A 22023-nucleotide genomic window follows, 5' to 3' on the forward strand; every position below is an offset into this window, starting at 1 on the left:
CTTGTCTCCACTGGTGATTGCTGACAATGCAGCCAATTTTCAAAACCTATGAAAATAATGTCACATCAGGTTTCAAATGCTGTGCTGACATCAGCTGATTCTGGAAGTGCAGGGTTTTCCTTTACCATGTTTCCTGTCCACCGTCCTTCTCAGCACATTGCTCAGTCTCTGCTGGGTCACAGTTTTAGGTTTTTAAGTCAAACAGTGTCTGACAATGAAATTAACCAGTAGTGGATCTGCATGTCTGTTAAATTTATCAAATCTACTATTTTATAAACACATAAAACATTATGCTCAGACTAGGCTAAAGCCTAGAGTTTTTTTCAGAAGAAGAAGTGAAATTAAGAAAGGGGGTGGTTGTGATGCCACAGAAAGTGGGCGGAGCCACCGGTAACCACCCGCAGACTAAAGGCTGACCCTCGTTATTGTACAGTTAATGTCAGAGCAGGTCAGAGCACACAGCAGTGAACGGATTATTAGTCGTTTTTACAGGTAATGTTTTAAATACTTCAATGTTTTTTTTAAACATATGTTTAAATTAGAGGTGGAATCTGGAGGTGGAAGAGCAACTTAGTTAGTTGAAATCAGTAGAAATTGTGACTTTTAAAAGAAAGTAATGTGACTAAGATAAAACTGAGGCTACTATTTTATGACAAATGAACCAAAACAAACCAGCAGCATCTGATGACACGCGACCGTATGTCCAGAGCAGACGTGACAGTTATAACAGTAATAGAAGGATGAAGTGTTGACTATACTGTAAATATTGTCGCTGTTAATTTGAATAAATGCCCAGAACAAAAAATGGAATATTGAAATACTGAAGACTGACAAAATTCATGGCTTTACCACATTAATGACAGCATTTTTCTAGAGACAGCAACTACTGGTATACAACATGAGTCAGCATTTTTAACACAAACGTCTGCTAGACTGAAGACAAATATGAGAATGTCCTCCACTTTAAGCTCAGGGAAATTAGTCATAGGTGGAAATCTAAATAAAAAAAAAAATAGTTAGAAAAGAAAAAAATGTAAAGCCCAAATGCCAAAGTTGAGGAAGGTCACTATTTACCAGTAACACTGATTTGCTAAGGGTTTATACCCACACCCTGTCCACCCCACTAATTAGTCAGACCGACAGTCTGTCTTCGTCTCCGCTTCTGAAGTCTGCATGTCTGATCTTGGCTCCCTCCAGAAAACAGCTTCCGTCATGACTAAGGACACAGAGGTGGACATGAAGGACGTGGAACTGAACGAGATGGACCCCGAGAAGCAGCCCATGACGGCCGACGCTCAGGTAGCCGTCGGGGAGAAGAACGGCAGCGTCAAGCTGAAGGTCCCCGAGGATGAGGTTGCGTTCACGGGCCTGTCCAAGGAGGAGCTGATGAAGGTGGCAGGAACTCCAGGGTGAGCGCTGCTTCTCACGTGCTGCTGGAGCCCAACGGCCTCGCAGCATGTGGCTCACTGCCATGCGTTTGTGTAGGTGGGTGCGGACCCGCTGGATGCTCCTGGTGCTGTTCTGGCTGGGCTGGGTTGGCATGCTGGCCGGGGCCATTGTGATCATAGTCCAGGCCCCTCGCTGCAAACCGCTCCCTGAGATGAACTGGTGGAACGATGGCCCTCTGTACCAGATCCCCGACGTGGACGCTTTCTGTGGTGGATTGGCAGGTACTTGGACCATGATGTTGGTAGAGTGTTTAGAACGTCTCTCATTTCTCATGGCGTCCCTTAGATCGGCTTCATGAACCGCTGGGCTTCATGTGAATATGCTTCATTTGACTTGATACCCAACTTTTGGTACCACTGTTCTCACAGAGTTTCTGGGGAGCACTCAGCTTTCCAAAAAGCCTCTGGCAGAATTCCAGAAACTACACGTGACTCTGTGCAGCGCTCACATAAAGGGTCTCCTTGTACTCAGGCTTCACATGGCCAGCAGAGGGTGTGGGGGGGCTTTCACATGTTCCTATCCTAAGTCAATACTTGGCTTAAACCACCAAAATGTCAACTGACCCTGATATTATTTACCCAACAACATTGACACGTTTTATTCTTCCTCTCTGTTTTTAGGCCTTGAGCAAAGACTAGATGAGATCAGCCAGTTGAAGGTCAAAGGTCTGGTCCTGGGACCTCTACACACTGTGCAGGAAAACCAGCAGAGCACCCTGAATCTTAAGGAGATCGATGCAGCTGTTGGAAGAGAGGAAGATCTCAAGTCTGTGCTGAAAAAAGCCGATGACAAGGGTCAGTTTTCACTTAGCAGAAAGTACTAATGAACCAGACCCATGAATATGTTTCACAAATGTTGGTTTATACGTTTCTAGGTATTAAGGTAGTGCTTGACCTGACTCCAAACTACAAGGGAAGCGATTCGTGGTTCAGTTCCGGAGATATTGGTTCGATGTTGGAGCAAGTTAAGGTAGAGAGAAGACCGGCACTGTGGTCTGTGGGCCTTAGTTCATGAATCAGTGATTGCAGTGTTTGTTGTTGGAACTAAAAGTGTCCTTGTCTTCTTCCAGGCTGCAGCAGAGCACTGGCTGAAACTTGGTGTCAGTGGCTTTAAGCTGTCTGCCTTCAACGTTGCCGCCAACTCCCCTCACTGGTCCCACCTGCAGACTGTAGTCCAGGGCAACCACACCGAGGGCACCAGCAAAAGGTAACTGACGAACACGCATTTGCTTCATTGGCAATCAATTAAATGCACCTTTTAATTTGCCCGAACCATTTCATATTGGTAAAAGGTCCAGTGCTTTCTTAAAACAAGTTATAGATGTGACTTCACATTTCTATTTTTAACAGACTAATACTAATCTGTCTCATGCTCTCAGGTTGCTGATGGGTGTGGTTGAACATGAATCAGCTGCATCAGTGCATCAGCTCCTCAACACCACTGGGGTAGCTCTCATTCTGTCTGACCTGCTTAGCAGCAAAACTGGAGGTAGGTTGAAGTACAAGAATATAATTTTTCCTTCTGTTCTCTGACTTTTTGTATTAGGGTTCACATGTTGTAGCTAAAGGCTGCTGTGTCTCACTTCTACATTAATTTTGTGTAGGGGAACGTATCAGGGCCATGGACCACCTTCACGCTCAGCAGAGAAAGGTGGGCTGGGGTCTCGGCGCCGTCCAACAGGACCAGCTGTCTAAACAAGCAACGGGTCCAGCCCTGATCCGTCTGTACCAACTCCTGCTGCTCACCATGCCTGGAACCCCGGTGTTCACCTATGGAGACGAGATCGGCCTTGAGGGGGTGAGTGGTTCAAATGGGTCCACTGCTTAAATGCTTCCACAGAATCACAGCTGTTACTCAGTGTAACGTTTGTCTTGTTTCCTGCTCAGAATCAGAAACATCCTAAAATGGTTTGGAACGTAGAGACGGAAGCAGCTCAGAATAAGTCTTTGGAGGTGAGGATGGGTTTGGTCTGAAAGACCGCTTGTAAACAGAATGAGACCAAACTCGTGAGGACGTGGTCCAAAGCACTCAGTTGTTTCCATGTTGTGTCCCAGGAGTACGCTGCCACCAGGAAGTGGTTCAAAGGCCTCAGCGACCTGCGAGGCAAAGAGCGCTCTCTGCTCCACGGCGACTACTACCCCCTGTACGCCTCCAACTCCTCCCTCTCTTTCCTCCGCGTGTGGGACCAGAGTGAGAGATACATAACGGCCGTCAACTGGGGAGCAGAGAAACAGACGCTCAAGCTCAGCCTGACGACGACAGGCAAGTTGTGGTTCAGCTGTGATGTGTGACGTCAGCAGCAGGCAGCATCTGCTCCATGTCCTTCACTCACTGTGGTGTCTGTTCCTGCAGAGGGACTAGAGCTGCCCAAGAAGGCCAAGGTGAAGCTGTCAACGGACTCGAAGCTGGAGGCAGAATCCAACGTCAACCTGGACAGCGTGGAGCTGGAGCCTGGACAAGCCGTCCTGCTGCAGTTCCCCTACACGGGCTGAAGATGGCGCCACACTAAAGGAGGGGTTCCATCACGAGGCACGTTTCAGAAAATTAGCTCACTCCATCTGAAGCTCATTCCTTCCCAAGGGTCATAAGTTTTAAAACTCCATCCATACAGACTTTGTGCTTTCAGATTCTGTATGTTTCCATACTTTTGTATTTTATTAAACAATTCAGTTAAGTTCCACTACATTAACCCCCACAGACCTCGTTATAAGTAAAAGGTAACTCCTTTAGGCATATCCCTTCAGGGGTCCCCACAGGAAATAATTCACATGGTTGATTTGGCCACATTTTACACCTGATGCTCTTACTGATGCAACCCCTCTCTGAGGGGATTGAACCCGCGACCTGTGCAACAGAAGTGCAATGTGCTAACCACTGTGCCAAAATTGGGATTAATTAAGATAATGAAATGCTATAGTAGCACATTCTACTTCATTCATGACTATTTCTCGTGATAAATAGGACTTCGCATCAGTTCACATTAATAAGCAGACTAAAAGAAAACGTGTACACTTTCATGTCAAATTCGGTTTGAATGATTGGATTCCCTTTTATTGTTACTTCTCTCCCCATTTAAAAGTCACAGGGACAAAATAATAATATTCCATGTCTTTGGTGATACAAAATATTTCAATGTGCTGGAAAACAAACTGATCTGAATTAGAAATAAAAACAAGACAAGTTGTTCTGTGCTCATGTCTGCTCACTGTGTTCTTCGTGTTAAACATAAATACATAAATTTTTTTCTGTTTTCAGTGTGTCATGGTCAGGCTATGATCTGATGGTTTTAACAAAATTATAGCTGTAGTAATACTTCTCTGTTATTCTCTGCAGTGTGTGCTTCTTTTATCCTATCGTTTTCTAGATTTTGTTATAGTGATGTGTGCAGGAAGCAACATGGCCGACTGCCCACAGTCAGACGAGTGTTCATACTTACCCAGGGAGCAAGTATCTGAGCAGGATGGATCTGAAGCCATGTCTCCAAATAGACTGAAGCCTAAACGTACTTCACTCACAGCTTTCTCTGTGACATTAGTTATCTGTGCTCTGTTGTCTGTACAAGTGTGTGGACGAATCAGCGTGATGTGTTAGCAGTGAAAGAGCAGCTCCTCAGTCAAACTGGTCTGAACTGGTCCACGTCTCCTTTGCTGTTTTTTCAGGCTCATGCTGTCTGGAAAAACAAAGGAGTATGGGGTGCCGAATGTATGTATCTCACATTTAACTAAATGACACAACATGTTTTCTCACATTTAGTTAAATGTGCAAAAGTCTAAATGTAAATGTTAAATATAAATGTAAATGTTAAATATAAATGTAAATGTTAAATGTTAAATCTAAATGTTAAATCTAAATGTTAAATGATCGAACTGAATATCTAAGTAGACTCCACCCCCTATGATCCTAGATCAGTGACGCGGACTCAAACACGTCAAACAGTACGCATAGCTCCGCCCACATATGTCTATGAATCGGTGGACGACAATACTGGAGAGAAGCCTGAAGTCGAAGCCATCATGGCCGCCAGCTCCGACTCCCTCCCGTTGGGGGAGATTGAACAGGCTGTAACGGCAGGTGTGCGGGCTGAGGCTCCGCTTCAAACTGCCGTTCTGTCGTAAACACCATTAATGAGGAGTCAAGTAGGTTTAAATAGAATATTTCTGTGGCGCCGGTGGAGAATTAGTTGGCTAACTATACTAGCTAGCCGAAGTTACGTCCAGGCTAAAAACAAAAGTTTCCAGATCAGATGTGGGCGGGGTTTGCGCGCACTGTTTGAGGTGATTGAGTTCGCGTCTCTGATCTGAGACCAGCGCTGTTTGAGGGTAGGGATAGAGTCTACTTGCCCATTCATGAATATTCAGTTTACACTCGGCGGACGTTTAACATTTACATTTAACATTTACATTTAACATTTACATTTAACATTTACATTTACATTTACATTTAGACTTTTGCACATTTAACTAAATGTGAGAAAACATGTTATGTCATTTGGTTATATGTGAGAAAACTAGTTATAGGTGCTCCTTTTACATTCGGCACCTCATACATCTAAGGAGTTACTTCAGTAATTGCATAAAATACCGATTTTTGTATGAAGTGCAGTGTTATGTCTATCCATTTTTTAAATTCCTGTTGTGGTTGATGTGGGATTTATAAAGTAATGATAATTCAATAATACAATACGTTTTATGGAGAGCAATTATTACATTAATCTAATTAGGTTTTTAAAAGTTACCCAAAACTCATGTAATAATGTAAGAACTTAATTTAAATTTTTATGTAGGTACAATCCTGCAGGCATAAGAAGAAGCTAAAATATAATTCAAACAGGTATAAGGCACCATCATATCATGGGTGTAGACTACCTGACTTTACAACATTTGACATATTAAATAACTAAATAGCATGCAGAGTATAGCAGTGCAGCAGCATTGTCAACATGGGTGTAATGTTTTCACACAGTTAAACTATTTGACTTCTACTCAGCCAACAGAAAGAAGGCAGAGGCTAGAACAACTGGTGGAGGACCTGCACCACCACCACTGACGCATGCAGAAGAGATGGCCCTCAGCATGAACACTGAAAGCAGTGGCTGAAGGAATTCCTGGAGGGAGTTCATCAGAACCAGTCACTCCCCAGGATACAAGTGCATTTGTAAAATGTTAGAGGCCTATCTATATATTTTATTTTTCACATAGGCTAATTTTGATATATCCATTTTTTAGAGTCTGGGTTGGGTTCTTGGTTGGTCTTAACAGATTCTGATGGTAATATCAGCCTCTTGGATCCTCCTGTCACAACAGAAGCCCAGGATGTTGTAAGTATGGTACTGTACTAAATAAAGCTTAAATTGTGATAAGCAGTATTATAAAATGTAATATTAATACAGTTTATACACATCACCTGATTTCTGATGTTTGTGTTGCGTAGCCTAAATGATGTGACTTGATGTCCAAGTATAGTGACTTTATTATCCCCCCTCTGCCCCAGAGTGTGGAAGAACAGCAGGAGGAGGGTCCATCACATTCTGCCGCACAGATGGACACAGTTCAGTGATGTTCAGTAAATGCCAGAGTTCAATTCTGTAAGAGTAATGAGGAACTATGTCACATAACTCTAAATCTTCTATATGTCCAGTCACCGGTTAAGCAGTTGTATAAACCTCATTTTATCAAGAAAATATACTTGGACCGCCAAATTGAAAAGACAGATCTAGAAATTGAAATTCTCAAACAAAAGCTGAAGGTGAGTGTATAGTTAAAGGTGAATTGTATGAATTATTGGAAGAATCATAAAATTCTAACAATTGCCTTGTATTTCCAGAGGTCACAGCAAGATGTTATTAACTGATCATCATTTGTGTGTGAGTGTGTGTGTGAATGGTTGTCTGTCTATGTGTTGCCCTGCGATGGACTGGCGACCTGTCCAGGGTGTACCCTGCCTCTCGCCCATAGCCAGCTGGGATAGGCTCCAGCACCCCCGTGACCCCGCACTAGGGAGTAAGCGGTTAAGAAAATGGATGGATGCATTTGTCATATTAGCCTCACTGAAACTAATTAAATACCACATACCTGCAATCCTGTGAAACTCCTCTTTAATGGCTCTGAGGAGTTTGTGGCAAAGCGCTTGAGGCTGAACTATTCTACATACAGTGGCTTTACTAATGTGCTCAGCATCTCCAATGTTATAAAGAAAACTACCGTTTGCAAAAAAACGTAACACAACACATGGGTGATGTGTCTGATGTGTGGGTGGATAAGATTATTGATATATGTTATGGACTCTCGAGAAAAAAGGTACCGCTCAAATGAATATGCATGGCAATGTGAAAGAAAATTAACTTGTGGCTTTAAAATCCTCCTGCGGTGCCGTGCAAATTAATACAGCCTCCTCATCTACAGGATAAAACAGAGATGCCATTTTGGTCTCTGCGCGAAGGAAACAGGTGCAATCTATGAATGTACTGAAAGATTAAATGAGGTCGGCCTATTTAAACAGTGTTCACTTTGAAATGGGGCGAGGACGGAAACTCTGGGTTTCCCGAACAAAATCTGCTCGCAACCAGGTTAGGTTCACAGAGTAAGTTGCCATAGTAACTGACTCTGAGTTTCGATTACCTCGCTTCTTGAAACGTGTTTAAGTTACCTCCCTTTCTGAAACCGAAAACTCAGAGTTTTTCCTCATTTCGGGGTTAACATACTGTACTAAGAGTTTCAACAAAACTTCCCTCTTGAAACGGGCCCCTGCTGCAGTGTCAGGTAATAAACATGTTTGTACATCGCTCCTCTCAGCTCAGCTTTTCTATTTTCACCCCTCCTCCACTATCTTTATTCCTGCTCATCCTAAAGCTATAAAACCTGAAATTGAGCTGCATTCTGTACGTTAGTTGCAAACTGTTAGTATGTTTATTCAGCTTTTCTCAGAGAGAGAGAAAGAGAAACCAGAGTGATGGGCGGAGACACTAGTATTATTACTACCATTGAGCAGACGGCTCAATATTTACATCAATTCAGACCGAAAGAAACAACAGTGGATGGATTATTTGTCGTTTTTAAAAGGTAAAGTGTATTTTGCCTCTATACTACATAGTGTTTATTATATAAACTTCTCCGTAATTCAGACCTGAAGCCTGAAAACAAATAAAGACAAGCTTCATGGCTCCTAGTATGAAGTGGACGTGAACATGGTTTCATCATCTCGGAACATAAGTCGGTTACGTTTTAGTTTTTGGTCACTAGGACACAGATGTGGTCCTGCGTTTATGTGCCTTTTGTATTAAAGGTCCATGCACACTTTTTTTCATGCTATACAATGCTAAAGAATTGGACCTTGATGTCTCAGTAAGGTGTCTGTAACTTTTCATACCAAAAAGCGCTGTAGATCGCCCACACGGCCCGTCTGAAAATGTGTGTTTCAAGCTCTCGTCCACACGCTCTGTTTTAGCGGTGTGTCGCAAGCGAAGTTGATCGACACAGTTGCCAGAAGAACCAGTTGCCAAACCTACTGTCATGTATAGTTGATGATCCAGGACTGGAGCCAGTATGGTTGAATGTGTATTAATTACAGAACACATTCAATATACAGTATATCACATAATTACACATGCATGGAATAAATCAGTATCTTAGAAATTCATAAACAATTTTAAAACATTTTACTAGTACAACTACAGATTAATCATAACGTACCTGGGAACTCTGGTTTACAAACATAGTTATGGTTCTAAATACATATTGACCTAATATATTTTTAATTGCTTTTAGTGAGGTGTATGATATATCAAGTGCTAATATATGACTAATAGAAATGTAGTTAATGTTTTTTTCTTCATAAATTTGACAGTACTATGTCTGTGTGCAGTTGTTGCAGGTATCTAGTCTAGTTAGCCTTGTTAGCTGGTGCTGGGGACTTCTAGGGTGAAGAGTCCAAGTTTTCATCCCATCTTCCCTGGTCTTGTGGATCAGGGCAGTGTTTCCTGAGGGACAAGGCACCTATGTTGGACTTAGACCACATGTGAAATACCTAAATTATTGTTTTCCTGTTTACAGATTGTTGAGTTCCGATACCACTTTCCAGCGTTCCAGTATAGCTACCTTGTTGCATGATCCTGTCTGTACCTGACCGCCGATTCTTGCCTGCACCCTGTCTGTACCTACGCCTGGAGATCTTGGTAACGTTCCTGACTGTCTGACCACAATATAGCCCACTCCTTGTCTGTACCTCTGCCGAGCTCACCAGTTACCGAATCCTTGCCTGTCCCCGGAACCAAGTCTGCCTGCTCCTTTTGTGACTTTGCCTGAGATCACCCGTGTACGACCTGGATTGCCCTGACTACGTGTGTTCCAATAAACCGTTTATCATGTCTGCGCTGTGCATGTGGGTCCAACACCCTAGCAGTCCTGACACATAAAAATAGTTCAGTGAAACAGCAATAGTCAAAGCCAACTTTATTGTTAACCAATGCACCAGCACTATAATGCTGGATAAGTTACCTTCCCAGTTCAATGTGCAGACCACAAATTGAATGAGTAGGATTTATAGTTATGTTGAAAGCATAGTTTTTGGAGTGGAACAGGTACAGTCATGGGCAGTTGGCTGGGGAGATGTGAGGATTTTTGTTGTCTTCATCACGTTTTGGAAGACATTGGAAGCAGTGCAGATGCTGTACAGATGGAGGATGCAGCTGTTTTCCTTGACACCACTCTAGAAGGTATAGAGAATAGAATAGTAGATTAATGAAATGTCCAGAATTTCCTATATATCTCACAACCTTCACAAATGTAAACAATATATAGAGGTAGTTAGATCAGTTGTAATAGTTTTTTGAGCAAACACGTTTTGAACTTAGCTTTTATAGTGCTGGTTTGTTAAATCTTGGCATGACGTTAATGACCTCCTTACTGTTTGGTTGCTCAAAATTCTGCTCAGACGGTCGGTGGGACAAGGGTGTTATTAGGGTCCTCCATATAATGATCTGGGTCCAGCAGGACTTTATTGAAGATGATCTCTGTCAGGTTTTCCACATAATCTGCACCATAACACAAAAATTACAAATTACTCATCAACAGACTAAAATATCAAAATAAGTTGACCAACTGCATACAGGGTAAATATATAGACAATAATATAGATCAGATTATGAATACTTCAACTACAACTACTCAAATGTGAAATCCAAATTCTTTGTCAAATAAAACTGCCTATTGGCCAACCAATTATCATACTGTTGTTAAATGTGCATACATTTGCTCCTGAAGTGAGCAACAACACGTGAGCAAAAATATGTCATTTAGGTAAATGTGAGAAAACTAGTTATAGGTGCTCCTTTTACATTTGGCACCCCATAGCTGACTAGATAAGCAACACTTACGAGACAGCAACAACACACATGTTAGACTTTGATAGAACTTGCCATAACCCAAATTCACAGGTCTACTTGGGATACGACATACACTCGGTAGTAATTAGAAACATAGCCAAACCCAAGTTGTACTGAACGTCATGTGGAGGCTAGTGCTAGCTGCTAACGCTGGCCGCTAACGATAGCCGCTAACATGATGCTAGCAGCTAGAATGTGAGCTGAGTGAATGACCTCAGTACCATATATCACACGATTCGAACCGGACAAATGCTTTTTGTCGAATGCTTAAAAAATTGCGTGGCAGCACCTTGCAACACTGTCTCTCTCTGTCGCTGTAGCTGTTAGTATCAACTGTTCTAGCCATTAGCATTCCTTACACAGGAGGGAAGCTAGATTATAAACAAAGAAACTTCTGGAGTACATACATCAAATAAGTATCAAGCATGTACTTAAGTTTGGGGAAGCAGCAAGTGGATCACGCCTTGTAGGAATGGAGCGCTTCTTCAACCTCAAGCCCAGCAATAAATATACCCTCGTTTTTAAAGCAGACAGAGGTAAAATGGTGTCCACACACAAAGAAGCATTTAGGCATTGGTGCCGATCCATTCACAAAAAAATTAATACATAAAGATCTCCTTTCTAGCTCTGCTGGTAAAATTAAAAAGGCTGCGATGCTGGTTGGCCCCAGAGGCCCCATGTCAGTTCGTGTCACAGTGAGTGACTTCTTCTTTTTGTCTTTTAAATGGCGGGTGGCAACCAACTGAAAGGTGCATTACCGCCACCTACTTTGCTAGAGTGCACAGTTAGTGACTGAAACGCAATGTTGCAGTTAAATTTAGGGGTCCAGGTTTGTCTGGGCGGGGCTGACGCTGGTTCTGTGAGTGATTAATAGAATGCAGACATATGCAGTCCGCCAAATTTGAAATCCGATGGTTCTTGAACTGAATTGGATAAACTCAAAAAATGTGAAATAAGTAGGCAGTGTACTTCTAACACATCAGGAGGATGGGGAGACACTTGGATGGGAGGTGTGAGTTTTGTGGGGAGATGGAGGGAGTGGAACATGTTATAATGGAGTGTGACAAGTATAGAAGGGAAGGGGAAGATATGGTGAGGAGTATGAGGGAAGCAAGAGTCAAAGATATATGTTTGAGGGGGGTGCTGGAAGTTGGAGAAGCAGGAAGTGGAATTAAAGATTTGTTTAAAATTTAAAATGTTACTGGGTTGGGGAAAAAGTATTAGGGGTAGAGATAGCGATAGGTGGCAGTAATGCAACAATTAGGATGCAAGCCACCAGGAAAATCAAAAAAAAAAGAAAAACACACCAGGAGTGTCTTAAAATGAACCAGGGAGTCATATAAATGTACCAGAATGTCCAAAAAGTGAATTTTGCATGTGCAGGGACCTTTAACAAGCTGACATGTTAGCTTTGGTTTGCTTTAAAACAAACTCAGTCATGTAGAGAACTTGAAAGCTTTAAATACGCGTCAAATACGTCTAAACCAGACACAGGCCGTTACCATGCCAACGGATTAGAGTGACCCGCGAAGTCGGAACACGCGGGTCGTCACTGGAGCTAATAAAACGTCTGCTGTCCCACTCAGAGAAACAGATTTTCCAGTGTGGTGTTGGAAGCTAACCGTGTTCAGGGCTGTGTTCACGTGCTGAGCTAGCAGAAGCTGATTAATTAGCGCAGCCCGGTTGAGCCGGTTACTGCAGCGTGTGTCTCCTTCTCTGAAGTGTGCTCGTCTGATCTTGGCTCCCTCCAGAAACCAGCTTCCGTCATGACTAAGGACACAGAGGTGGACATGAAGGACGTGGAGCTGAACGAGATGGACCCCGAGAAGCAGCCCATGACGGCCGACGCTCAGGTAGCCGTCGGGGAGAAGAACGGCAGCGTCAAGCTGAAGGTCCCCGAGGATGAGGTTGCGTTCACGGGCCTGTCCAAGGAGGAGCTGATGAAGGTGGCAGGAACTCCAGGGTGAGCGCTGCTTCTCACGTGCTGCTGGAGCCCAACGGCCTCCCAGCATGTGGCTCACTGCCATGCGTTTGTGTAGGTGGGTGCGGACCCGCTGGATGCTCCTGGTGCTGTTCTGGCTGGGCTGGGTTGGCACGCTGGTCGCGGCCATTGTGATAATTGTCAAGGACCCTCGATGCAAATCGCTTCCTGAGATGAACTGGTGGAACGATGGCCCTCTGTACCAGATCCCCGACGTGGACGCTTTCTGTGGTGGATTGGCAGGTACTTGGACTTGGATGATGTTTGTTGAGTGTTTAGAACGTCTCACACATTTCTCATGGAGAAGATCAGGTTCGTGAACTGTTGGGCTTAAACCCCCAAAATTTCACTTGACTCTGATATTATTCACCCAATAACACTGACATGTTTCATTCTTTCTCTCTGCATTTGTTTTTAGGCCTTGAGCAAAAGCTAGATGACATCGGCCAGTTAAAGGTCAAAGGTCTGCTCCTGGGACCTCTACATACTGTGCGGGAAAACCAGCAGAGCCCCCTGAATCTTAAGGAGATCGACCCAGCTGTTGGAGGAAAGGAAGATCTCAAATCTGTGCTGAAGAAGGCCAACAACAAGGGTCAGTTTTCATTTAGCAGAGAGCAGTGTTGAACCAGACCCATGAATATGTTTCACAAATGTTGGTTTATACGTTTCTAGGTATTAAGGTGGTGCTTGACCTGACTCCAAACTACAAGGGAAGCAATCCATGGTTCAGCTCTGGAGATATTGGTTCTGTGTTGGAGCAAGTCAAGGTAGAGAGAAGACCGGCACTGTGGCCTGTGGGCCTTAGTTCATGAATCAGTGATTGCAGTGTTTGTTGTTGGAACTAAAAGTTTCCTTGTCTTCTTCCAGGCTGCAGCAGAGCACTGGCTGGAATTTGGTGTTAGTGGCTTTAAGCTGTCTGGCTTCAACGTTGCTTCGAACTCCCCTCACTGGTCCCACCTGCAGACTGTAGTCCAGGGCAACCACACCAAGGGCACCAGCAAAAGGTAACTGACGAACAGTAGTGGTTCAGTAGTAAGTCAGCTCAAGTCAAGTAGGCTTTTATTGTCATTTCAACAATGTACAGTTCAGTACACAGTGGCATAGTGATTAGTGCGTTGTCCCTCATACCCCGCACCCTTGTTACAAGTTCATTCCCCTCAGGTTTTGTCAGGAAGGGCATGCGGCATAAAAATTTGTGCAGCAATCCCTGACAGGATAATGCTTTTAAGTTAGTTTGTGTTGGTGACAAGTACTTAGAACTTTAGGTACGCTACACTAACAAAGTGGTCGTGTAGCGTGTCACTTTATTGTGCAGTTAGTCCGAAATGTTGTTAAGTGCATTTAATTTTAAAGGGCTCATATCATGCAAAATCCACTTTTTAGATATTTTGGAGCGTTCCTATGACTCTATGGGTCACATATACACACACTGAGCACGGTAGAAATGCATTTCCTGCTTTTTTCACATTTTGAAAACGTAAATTTTCTCATCCAATGGAGAGAGATATCTACTACTCTGAGGCCGTTCCCCAGGTTTCGTCACAATGGTAGGAAGTTCTCCTTGCAAATCCTGAACCACCACACCCACAATGATCCCGAACCAAAACTGGACTTCCGCCATTACCCCCCTCTCACTCATTGTGAACAGACGAGCACGGCAGCGCCCAAGTCCCCCCATAGAAATAGTTCGGTTCTTGGGTGTTTTAACCAACACCAAAGTCTCTTCACTTTACCAAGGGATCAACAAGTGAGGACTTTGTGGGTCACTTTTATTTTTAACGGACCGGTGCCAGAAACACTGCCTCAGCATTTATACGTATGTGCATTTCAAACGAGGGTGCAATGCTGGATTTGTTTCACGGCTCCTGTTGGGAAAAAAGGATCTATTTCTACAGTCCGCCATTCACTCGCTGAAGTAAGTACATGCTTGATATTTATAATGTTTTAAAATGTTAGTTTGTCCGTTTAAAATGTAGTAACCTATGTGTAAGGCAAGTTACTAGCTAGCTATGCTAACGGCTACAGCAAGTCGAGCCTTTGTCCCCTAAAAATGTGCTCATGTGGGCTCCTGCAGCCACGCACCTGTGTGGAGAAAAGCTAATGACTAACGGCATCGAGCGGCTACAGGCAGGGAGCGGTGGGTCTAGCGTCTGTCCTTTTTCTGTAATCTCATACACCTGCGGGGAACAGCTGATCGTTATCGCCCTTCCAGCGGCGACAGACAGGAAGCGGTGGATCTAGCTCGCTGTAGTAAGTTTGTGCTTGATACTTGTGATATCTAAATATGTTAGTTGGGTCTGTTTAAAATGCAATAACCCACATGTGAGACAAGCTAGCTAAGCTAGCTCGCTAGCGTCGCTAACGTCTACGGTGAGTCAACCGAGCCTTTGTCCCTTTCCTTTTGTTATTACTCCGTCCTGTGTCACAGCCTAAATCAACTTGCGATTTGGGGTTATGTCATTGTTCTATCAAATTCTAACATGATTAGTTGGAATGGTAACTGTGTTGTGTTGCAAGCATAGTTGCTAATTAGTCACATCTCTACAATAACTGCTGCTTATCTGGTCAGTTACCTATAGCTTGTACCATAGCCATTATATTTGTAGGACCAATACAATTTACAGTAAATGTAACATAGTCTTTTCTATATTGTAGGGAGGCACATCCCAGTTACCCACATGCAAGAAGGCTGTCAAACAGAGAAATCACTGCAGACTGTTGGTACACAGACATCTGCTGCCCAGCTCAGGAGTGAAGGTATGTAAGTTTGTATGTACCAACAGTAAGATAGGTAATAGAAGATTTTAATTGGTATATACTGTTTAGATTTTATATTTGAATTGTAACAACTGTTTATCTGTTCTTTTAGCACAGACAGGCCTGTCCTTTAATTTTTTGTCTGGTATTGTGTGTTCTTACATTAGAGAAGGTTTTGACCTACATAATAATGAACATTTCACTAATCTACAATTCTGATTGCAGTACCTTTTGTGTTGATGAGGTGATGGTGAGGACAGCCACAGCTTCCATCTGGTAGAGGACTGCTTCCGCTCAGTCTTCCAAATAGTGATGAGAACAAGGATCACCAAATCTCCCTGTTTACCCTACTTTCATGCATTTCGTCTGCAAGGCCCTGCAAAAGCTTCTGTCCTCAAACCCCCAGACCAGAAGTCTGGGGGTTTGAGGACAACAGTTTGTTCTAGCTTTGGAGTAGTGGTGTTTTTTTTTGGTTTACAATAAAGTTGGCTTTAACTATTATGTATTTCACTGAACTCTGTTTCTGAAGGGAAAACACTTTTATTTAGGAAATCGTAGTATTGAAATTACATGTTTTTCTCTTTCTAATATGGTAAGCTATAAAGTTGAAGCGGCCATAAATAAAAAGCATATAAATTATATATAAATAAAATTTAAAAAAATCTTAATGAGTATTGCACTCACAAAAAACACATTTTTACAGGTGGTCTACATCCATCATACAATGAGTGTTTTAGTGTTTTATCCATCAGGAAACTGTCTTCATCTACAACACAAGCATGAAGAGATGGCAACTCAGATTCTTCACCCCAGGAATCCTCAGCACCAGCTCACTAGCCTCTGTAGACTAGATACCTGTAACAACTTCAGATACAGAGACATATTACTGTCAGATTTATCAAGAATGACAAAAAACATAATTAAAAGCAGTAAAAATACGTTAGGTCAATATATAATTTGAACCAATGCTTTTTGTTCCCAGGTAGGTCATGCAGTGATTGCTCTAAATATTAATGCACATTTTTTAAATAAAATTATGTCAGAGCAGCAGCACAAGTAAGACAAAAACAGTGAAATGTGTAAATGTAAAAAGTATTTATATTATTTCAGCTATGCTCTCAAACTTATTTATTTGTATAATGTAAATTAAAGTAGTGTTTTCTATTAATGAGAGTTTTCCAGGTAAGTGTTGTGAATACTCAAGCTGCAGAGGCCATTTAGCATTCGCATTAGCAACCGCTAGTCGCTTTGCAAATTACATAAATCAATTAAATTGAAGTAAATGCGACATTACCAATGACACCCATCGTGCATCAGCCGAAATGTGGCGACTTCAACATCCTCCTCTTCAGCTTCAGGGTCAGATTCGGGATCGTAGACGTATGGTTGCACTACGCTACAAACTAGCTGGCTGGCTATTGTCGTGCAGTTCTGTAGTGGGTCGTCTTCTTCTGTGGAGGATTGCGGTGGATTGCATTCTCAATGTCGCACTACTGCCACCTATTGTATCGTAACCGTGCGGTGGCTCGTATCCATGGAGCCAATTTAAAAAAACAACAACAACAACAAAAAAGGTATGCGCTTCCGCACAGAGGTGTGGTGAGCAGCTTCGCTTGCGACACGCCCAGAAAACAAAGCGTTTGCTGATGGGGAGTGAAAACCACACAGTGACAGGGGCCGTGTGGACGATCTACAGGGTTTTATGGGATGAAAATTTACAGAGACCTTACTGAGACATTAAAGTCTAATAATTTTTAAAATGAAAAGTATGATATGTCTTCTTTAAAATTTACAATTTGGACCTTATTATAAACCCTTGACATATTGAAACATCCAGCCCCTTCAAAATTCTCGGTAAGCTCCTCGACATGTGGACACGGCGCTCGCATTGGTCACGTGATTTGAAATGTACTCGAGACACTTCGGCTTCTTTGATGCTACAATGTGTCCAGCGGGGATGCTTGAGTTGGACATCTCTACCTGTCTTTTATTTTGACATGAAATCTGGAGGCACACTCCATATCCTCCATATTTCCATTCATCATTCACTCCTCCTCCAACACTTGCTGGCAGATTATTTACCATGGGTTCACAGACAACAACTAGTGCTTCCTGGTTTCCTCTTTACCTGCCCCAACAACGGTCGGGCTGACAGGACATGTGATCCAAAACGTAAAGTTGGCAAAAGACATGACAGAACAGAAACCGGAAACACTACCAAAATAAAACAGGAAATGAACATGGCAAACCACTAAAACAACACAGGAACAATCCTGGTTCATGACAGAACCCTCCCCCAAGGGCGGATCCCAGACGTCCAAAGAAAACACAAACAACCGAGCAGGGTGGGCGGAGGGAGGACCGGTGGAGGGTAAAAACCAAAACAGTGCTGGGGGGAGGGCGGACTGAAGGAGGGCACAACAAGAACCCCCCTTAAAACAAAACTCACACCAAAAACCGACAGACAAAGGAAACCCCACCAGATAACAAAAATGACCCAGAGTCCAATAAGAAAAAAAAAGTCCAGTACAAACGTCCACAAGGTAAGTCCAGGGCAGAAAAACAACACAAAGTCCAAATACTCCTTCTCATGGAGGGTGGAGACGCGGAGAGATCCTGCTCAGCAGAGGCAGGACTGTCGAGGTGGACCACGCAGGAGGCAGTGCTAGGGCGAGGCCACCAGTCAGGCAGACGAGACGAGAGCCGGCGATGAGCCAGAACCAGAGACGAGGATAGACATGGCGCCGGAGCCAGAACCAAAGATGAGGACAGACGTGGCGCCAGGTCAGATATGGTTGGGACCCAACCCCCAAGGAACCGAAGCAGGCGTGACCAGAGCTGGGCCACCAGGAAGTGAAGTAGGCGTGGCAAACGCCGGGCAACCAGGAACCGATGCAGATGTGGCAGACGCCGGGCCACCAGGAACGGATGCAGATGTGGCAGACGCCAGTCCACCAGGAACCAATACAGATGTGGCGGACATGGTCGGACCACCAGGAACTGCACCTGCACACAGTGAAGTAGAAAGCACCAGACCCAGAGGCGGGGTGATCACCTCTTGTCCACTGGAGACAGGACCGCCAGGGACGGGGGCGGCCGTGCTCACCTAAGCACCCCCAACCACTCTGGGACCAACACCTGCACAGAGAAGGAACGAGGACACGGAGCCCGAGACCGGCGGGAGCTAGCCTGGACCCCCACAACTCGCTGAAGTGGTCCCCTTGGGACCAAAAGGCATGGAGGCGAACACTGCCTCCTCTGGGCAACACGGCCGCTTCCTCAGGGCCACCAGGGGGCAGAACGGCCACTTCCTCAGGGCCGACGGGGGACAGGAACAGCCTCCTCTTCGGAGCCAGCAGGGCTAAGCTACGCCACACTCCACTGATCTTCTGCTGCTGCTGCAGCTGCTCCTCCATCTGTCTCTTGTAGCTGGTTTATCCCTCTCCGATCTTTCTTCTCAGCTCCTTCTGTACAGTCCTCACCTCCTCCATGTTCCCCAATCTGAAGGCTCTCTTCTCCTTCAATAGAGCCTTAATAACAGGGATAATCCATGGCTTCTTGTTAGGAAAACACCGCACCTTCCCAGGAGGGTACAGTGTTTTCAAAACAGTTAATATAGTCTGTTATGCATTCTGTGACTAAATTGATGCCCCTGCCCTCCCATATAAATCACAGAGCTCAGTCCATACAGTGGTATTAAAGCAGTCTCTCAGGGCAGAATCACACTCAGGAGACCACATCTTTACAACCTGTGACACCACAGGCTGCCTCATACACAGGCTTTACAGTAGGTGGATGATGTTGTGGTCAGATCTCCCCAGGGGAGGGAGGGGGGGGGTGAAGAATATGCTTCCTTGGTGTTAGCATAAAATAAGTCTTCTGTCATCTCTGGTGTGGCAGGTTACATACTGTGTGTATGTTGGTAGGACAGATAAGGAGATGCGTGGTTGAAGTCACCAGAGATGAGAGGGCCTGTGGGTGCTGTGCCTGCAGCCTGCTGGTGGTATCAAGCAGGTGGTGTATGCATTAGGGGGGCACGTACGTCACTACCACGATGAAGTGTGTAAACTCCCATGGCAGATAGTATGGCCGAATGCTAACTGCTAATAGTTCAATGTCTTTGCAGCACAGCTGCTCCTTAACGACACAATGTCCAGGTTTGCACCAGCGCACAATAACAAAGACAGCCAGGCCTCCTCCTTTCCTCAGGGATGGAAGTCAGGGATGTGAGGGGTCAGCCACGTCTTTGTGAACAACATGACGCTGCTCTCTCTATATTCCCGCTGATGTTTTGTGAGCTCGGTGGGAGGTTTTTGACAATGGTCATTGTCTTGAGGCACTTTGGGACAGCAGTGGTGCTCAGAGAGATGTTGAAGATGTCGGTGAAGACATCTGCCAATTGGTCTTTACACCTTTTGAGCACTCAGAAATACTGTACCAGAATACCAAACCAGAAATATTGTTTGGTTTTGCAGGTTTATGTTTGTTGACCCTGCTCTGAGCTTACCTCAATTCTAAGTAAGCAAACTGTTTGGGAGCAAGGGCCTAAACATTTTTTATAAAAAGGTAAAGTGAAATTTTATAAAATGTTGCGGAACTAACAGGGTTCAGAAATGTCTCAAATGTTTTCTTTTCTACTGTGTTTCTGTGTGTGACTCATCTATCTCCACTGTCTTCCTCTCAGGTTGCTGATGGGTGTGGTTGAACATAAATCAGCTGCATCAGTGCATCAGCTCCTCAACACCACTGGCATACCTCTCATTCTGTCTGACCTGCTCAGCAGCAGAACTGGAGGTAGGTAGAAGTACAAGACTTCATTATGTGTTTGTTGTTATAATTTTTCTTCTGTTCTCTGACTTTTTGTATTATGGCTCACATGTTGTAGCTAAAGGCTGCTGTGTCTCATTTCTACACTGATCTTGTGTAGGGGAACGTATCAGGGCCATGGACCACCTTCACGCTCAGCAGAGACAGGTGGGCTGGGGTCTCGGCGCCATCCAACAGGACCAGCTGTCTAAACAAGCAACGGGTCCAGCCCTGATCCGTCTGTACCAACTCCTGCTGCTCACCATGCCTGGAACCCCGGTGTTCACCTATGGAGACGAGATCGGCCTTGAGGGGGTGAGTGGTTCAAATGGGTCCACTGCTTAAACGCTTCCACAGAATCACAGCTGTTACTCAGTGTCATGTTTGTCTTGTTTCATCCTCAGAATCAGAAACATCCTAAAATGGTTTGGAACGTAGAGACGGAAGCAGCTCACAATAAATCTTTGGAGGTGAGAATGGGTTTGATCTGAATGACCGCTTGGAAACAGAATGAGACCAAACTCGTGAGGACGTGGTCCAAAGCACTCAGTTGTTTCCATGTTGTTCCCAGGAGTACGCTGCCACCAGGAAGTGGTTCAAAGGCCTCAGCGACCTGCGAGGCAAAGAGCGCTCTCTGCTCCACGGCGACTACTACCCTCTGTACGCCTCCAACTCCTCCCTCTCTTTCCTCCGCGTGTGGGACCAGAGTGAGAGATACATAACGGCCGTCAACTGGGGAGCAGAGAAACAGACGCTCAAGCTCAACCTGACGACGACAGGCAAGTTGTGGTTCGGCTCAAATGTCTAGTGAAGCTGTGATGTGTGACGTCAGCAGCAGGCAGCATCTGCTCCATGTCCTTCACTCACTGTGGTGTCTGTTCCTGCAGAGGGAGTAGAGCTGCCCAAGACGGCCAAGGTGAAGCTGTCAACGGACTCGAAGCTGCAGGCAGAATCCACCGTCAGCCTGGACAGCATGGAGCTGGAGCCTGGACAAGCCGTCCTGCTGCAGTTCCCCTACACGGGCTGAAGATGGCGCCACACTAAAGTCTAGCTTTAGAACAATCAAATCACTTCTCCTCATAGGGTTTGGAGGTTCTAAAACTCAGTGCTGCACTGTGCTTCCCGATTCCCATACACTTGCACCACTGGCGCAGTGGTTAGTGCATTGCGCTGCTGATGCCAAGGTTTTAATCTAATCTAGCCAAAGGAGTTAAAAGCCAGCTGTTGTGACAGCAAACCCTGACAGTGCAGACCAAACTCCTTTTGGCTTAGTACTTTGTTCACACACTTATTTCTATTATACCTTCACTGCACTGGTCATACACTTTGGTTATGCTTATAAGTGATGTTTATCCTTTTAGTAATGTGTTACAAAAGTTTTTTTCCTTTCTCATACTGTACTGTTATCATAGTTTGTGCTTTGTTATAATTAGATCGAATGTTCCTATGTGAGAATTCATCTCTTCTGTCCTGCCATACTTCAGTTTTATATATTTGACATTTCATTGTGCATCATGCAGCCTCACGCTTTTTTTGCATGGATTTTGCTAAACTAAACTAAAAATGAACCTGACGGTTTCTGTCTGCTCTGTGTTAAATATGCTCTGTCTGAACGGTTTCACGACAGCTTTTCCAACTGTAGCTCCACAAA

General features: G+C 44.3%; 2 protein-coding genes across 2 annotated transcripts; both read left to right on the forward strand.

Annotated features, from left to right (window-relative positions):
* Window positions 1-349: 349 nt before the first annotated feature.
* On the forward strand, window positions 350-4640 carry LOC114843284 (4F2 cell-surface antigen heavy chain-like). Its single transcript, XM_029129697.3, has 11 exons — window positions 350-492; window positions 1198-1409; window positions 1486-1670; window positions 2070-2243; window positions 2324-2418; window positions 2519-2655; window positions 2828-2937; window positions 3053-3246; window positions 3336-3401; window positions 3504-3711; window positions 3802-4640. The coding sequence occupies exons 2-11, from the start codon at window positions 1213-1215 to the stop codon at window positions 3939-3941; spliced, it is 1506 nt and encodes a 501-aa protein (XP_028985530.2). The 5' UTR covers window positions 350-492; window positions 1198-1212; the 3' UTR covers window positions 3942-4640.
* A 4857-nt stretch (window positions 4641-9497) lies between these two features.
* On the forward strand, window positions 9498-21631 carry LOC114843272 (4F2 cell-surface antigen heavy chain-like). Its single transcript, XM_029129688.3, has 11 exons — window positions 9498-9619; window positions 12580-12791; window positions 12868-13052; window positions 13228-13401; window positions 13482-13576; window positions 13677-13813; window positions 20251-20360; window positions 20494-20687; window positions 20777-20842; window positions 20944-21151; window positions 21260-21631. The coding sequence occupies exons 1-11, from the start codon at window positions 9551-9553 to the stop codon at window positions 21397-21399; spliced, it is 1590 nt and encodes a 529-aa protein (XP_028985521.1). The 5' UTR covers window positions 9498-9550; the 3' UTR covers window positions 21400-21631.
* Window positions 21632-22023: the final 392 nt, after the last annotated feature.

The sequence above is a fragment of the Betta splendens genome, chromosome 2 (assembly GCF_900634795.4).
Source record: "Betta splendens chromosome 2, fBetSpl5.4, whole genome shotgun sequence".
In the NCBI taxonomy this organism is placed as follows: Eukaryota; Metazoa; Chordata; class Actinopteri; order Anabantiformes; family Osphronemidae; genus Betta; species Betta splendens.

Coding starts and splice junctions, on each gene's coding strand:
- LOC114843272 (XM_029129688.3), top strand. CDS start 9,551: ATGATCCTGTCTGTACCTGACCGCCGATTCTTGCCTGCACCCTGTCTG. Junction 13,053..13,227: donor TTTCTGTGGTGGATTGGCAG/GTACTTGGACTT, acceptor ATTTGTTTTTAG/GCCTTGAGCAAAAGCTAGAT. Junction 20,361..20,493: donor GCTCAGCAGCAGAACTGGAG/GTAGGTAGAAGT, acceptor GATCTTGTGTAG/GGGAACGTATCAGGGCCATG.
- LOC114843284 (XM_029129697.3), top strand. CDS start 1,213: ATGACTAAGGACACAGAGGTGGACATGAAGGACGTGGAACTGAACGAG. Junction 2,938..3,052: donor GCTTAGCAGCAAAACTGGAG/GTAGGTTGAAGT, acceptor AATTTTGTGTAG/GGGAACGTATCAGGGCCATG. Junction 3,247..3,335: donor ACGAGATCGGCCTTGAGGGG/GTGAGTGGTTCA, acceptor TTTCCTGCTCAG/AATCAGAAACATCCTAAAAT.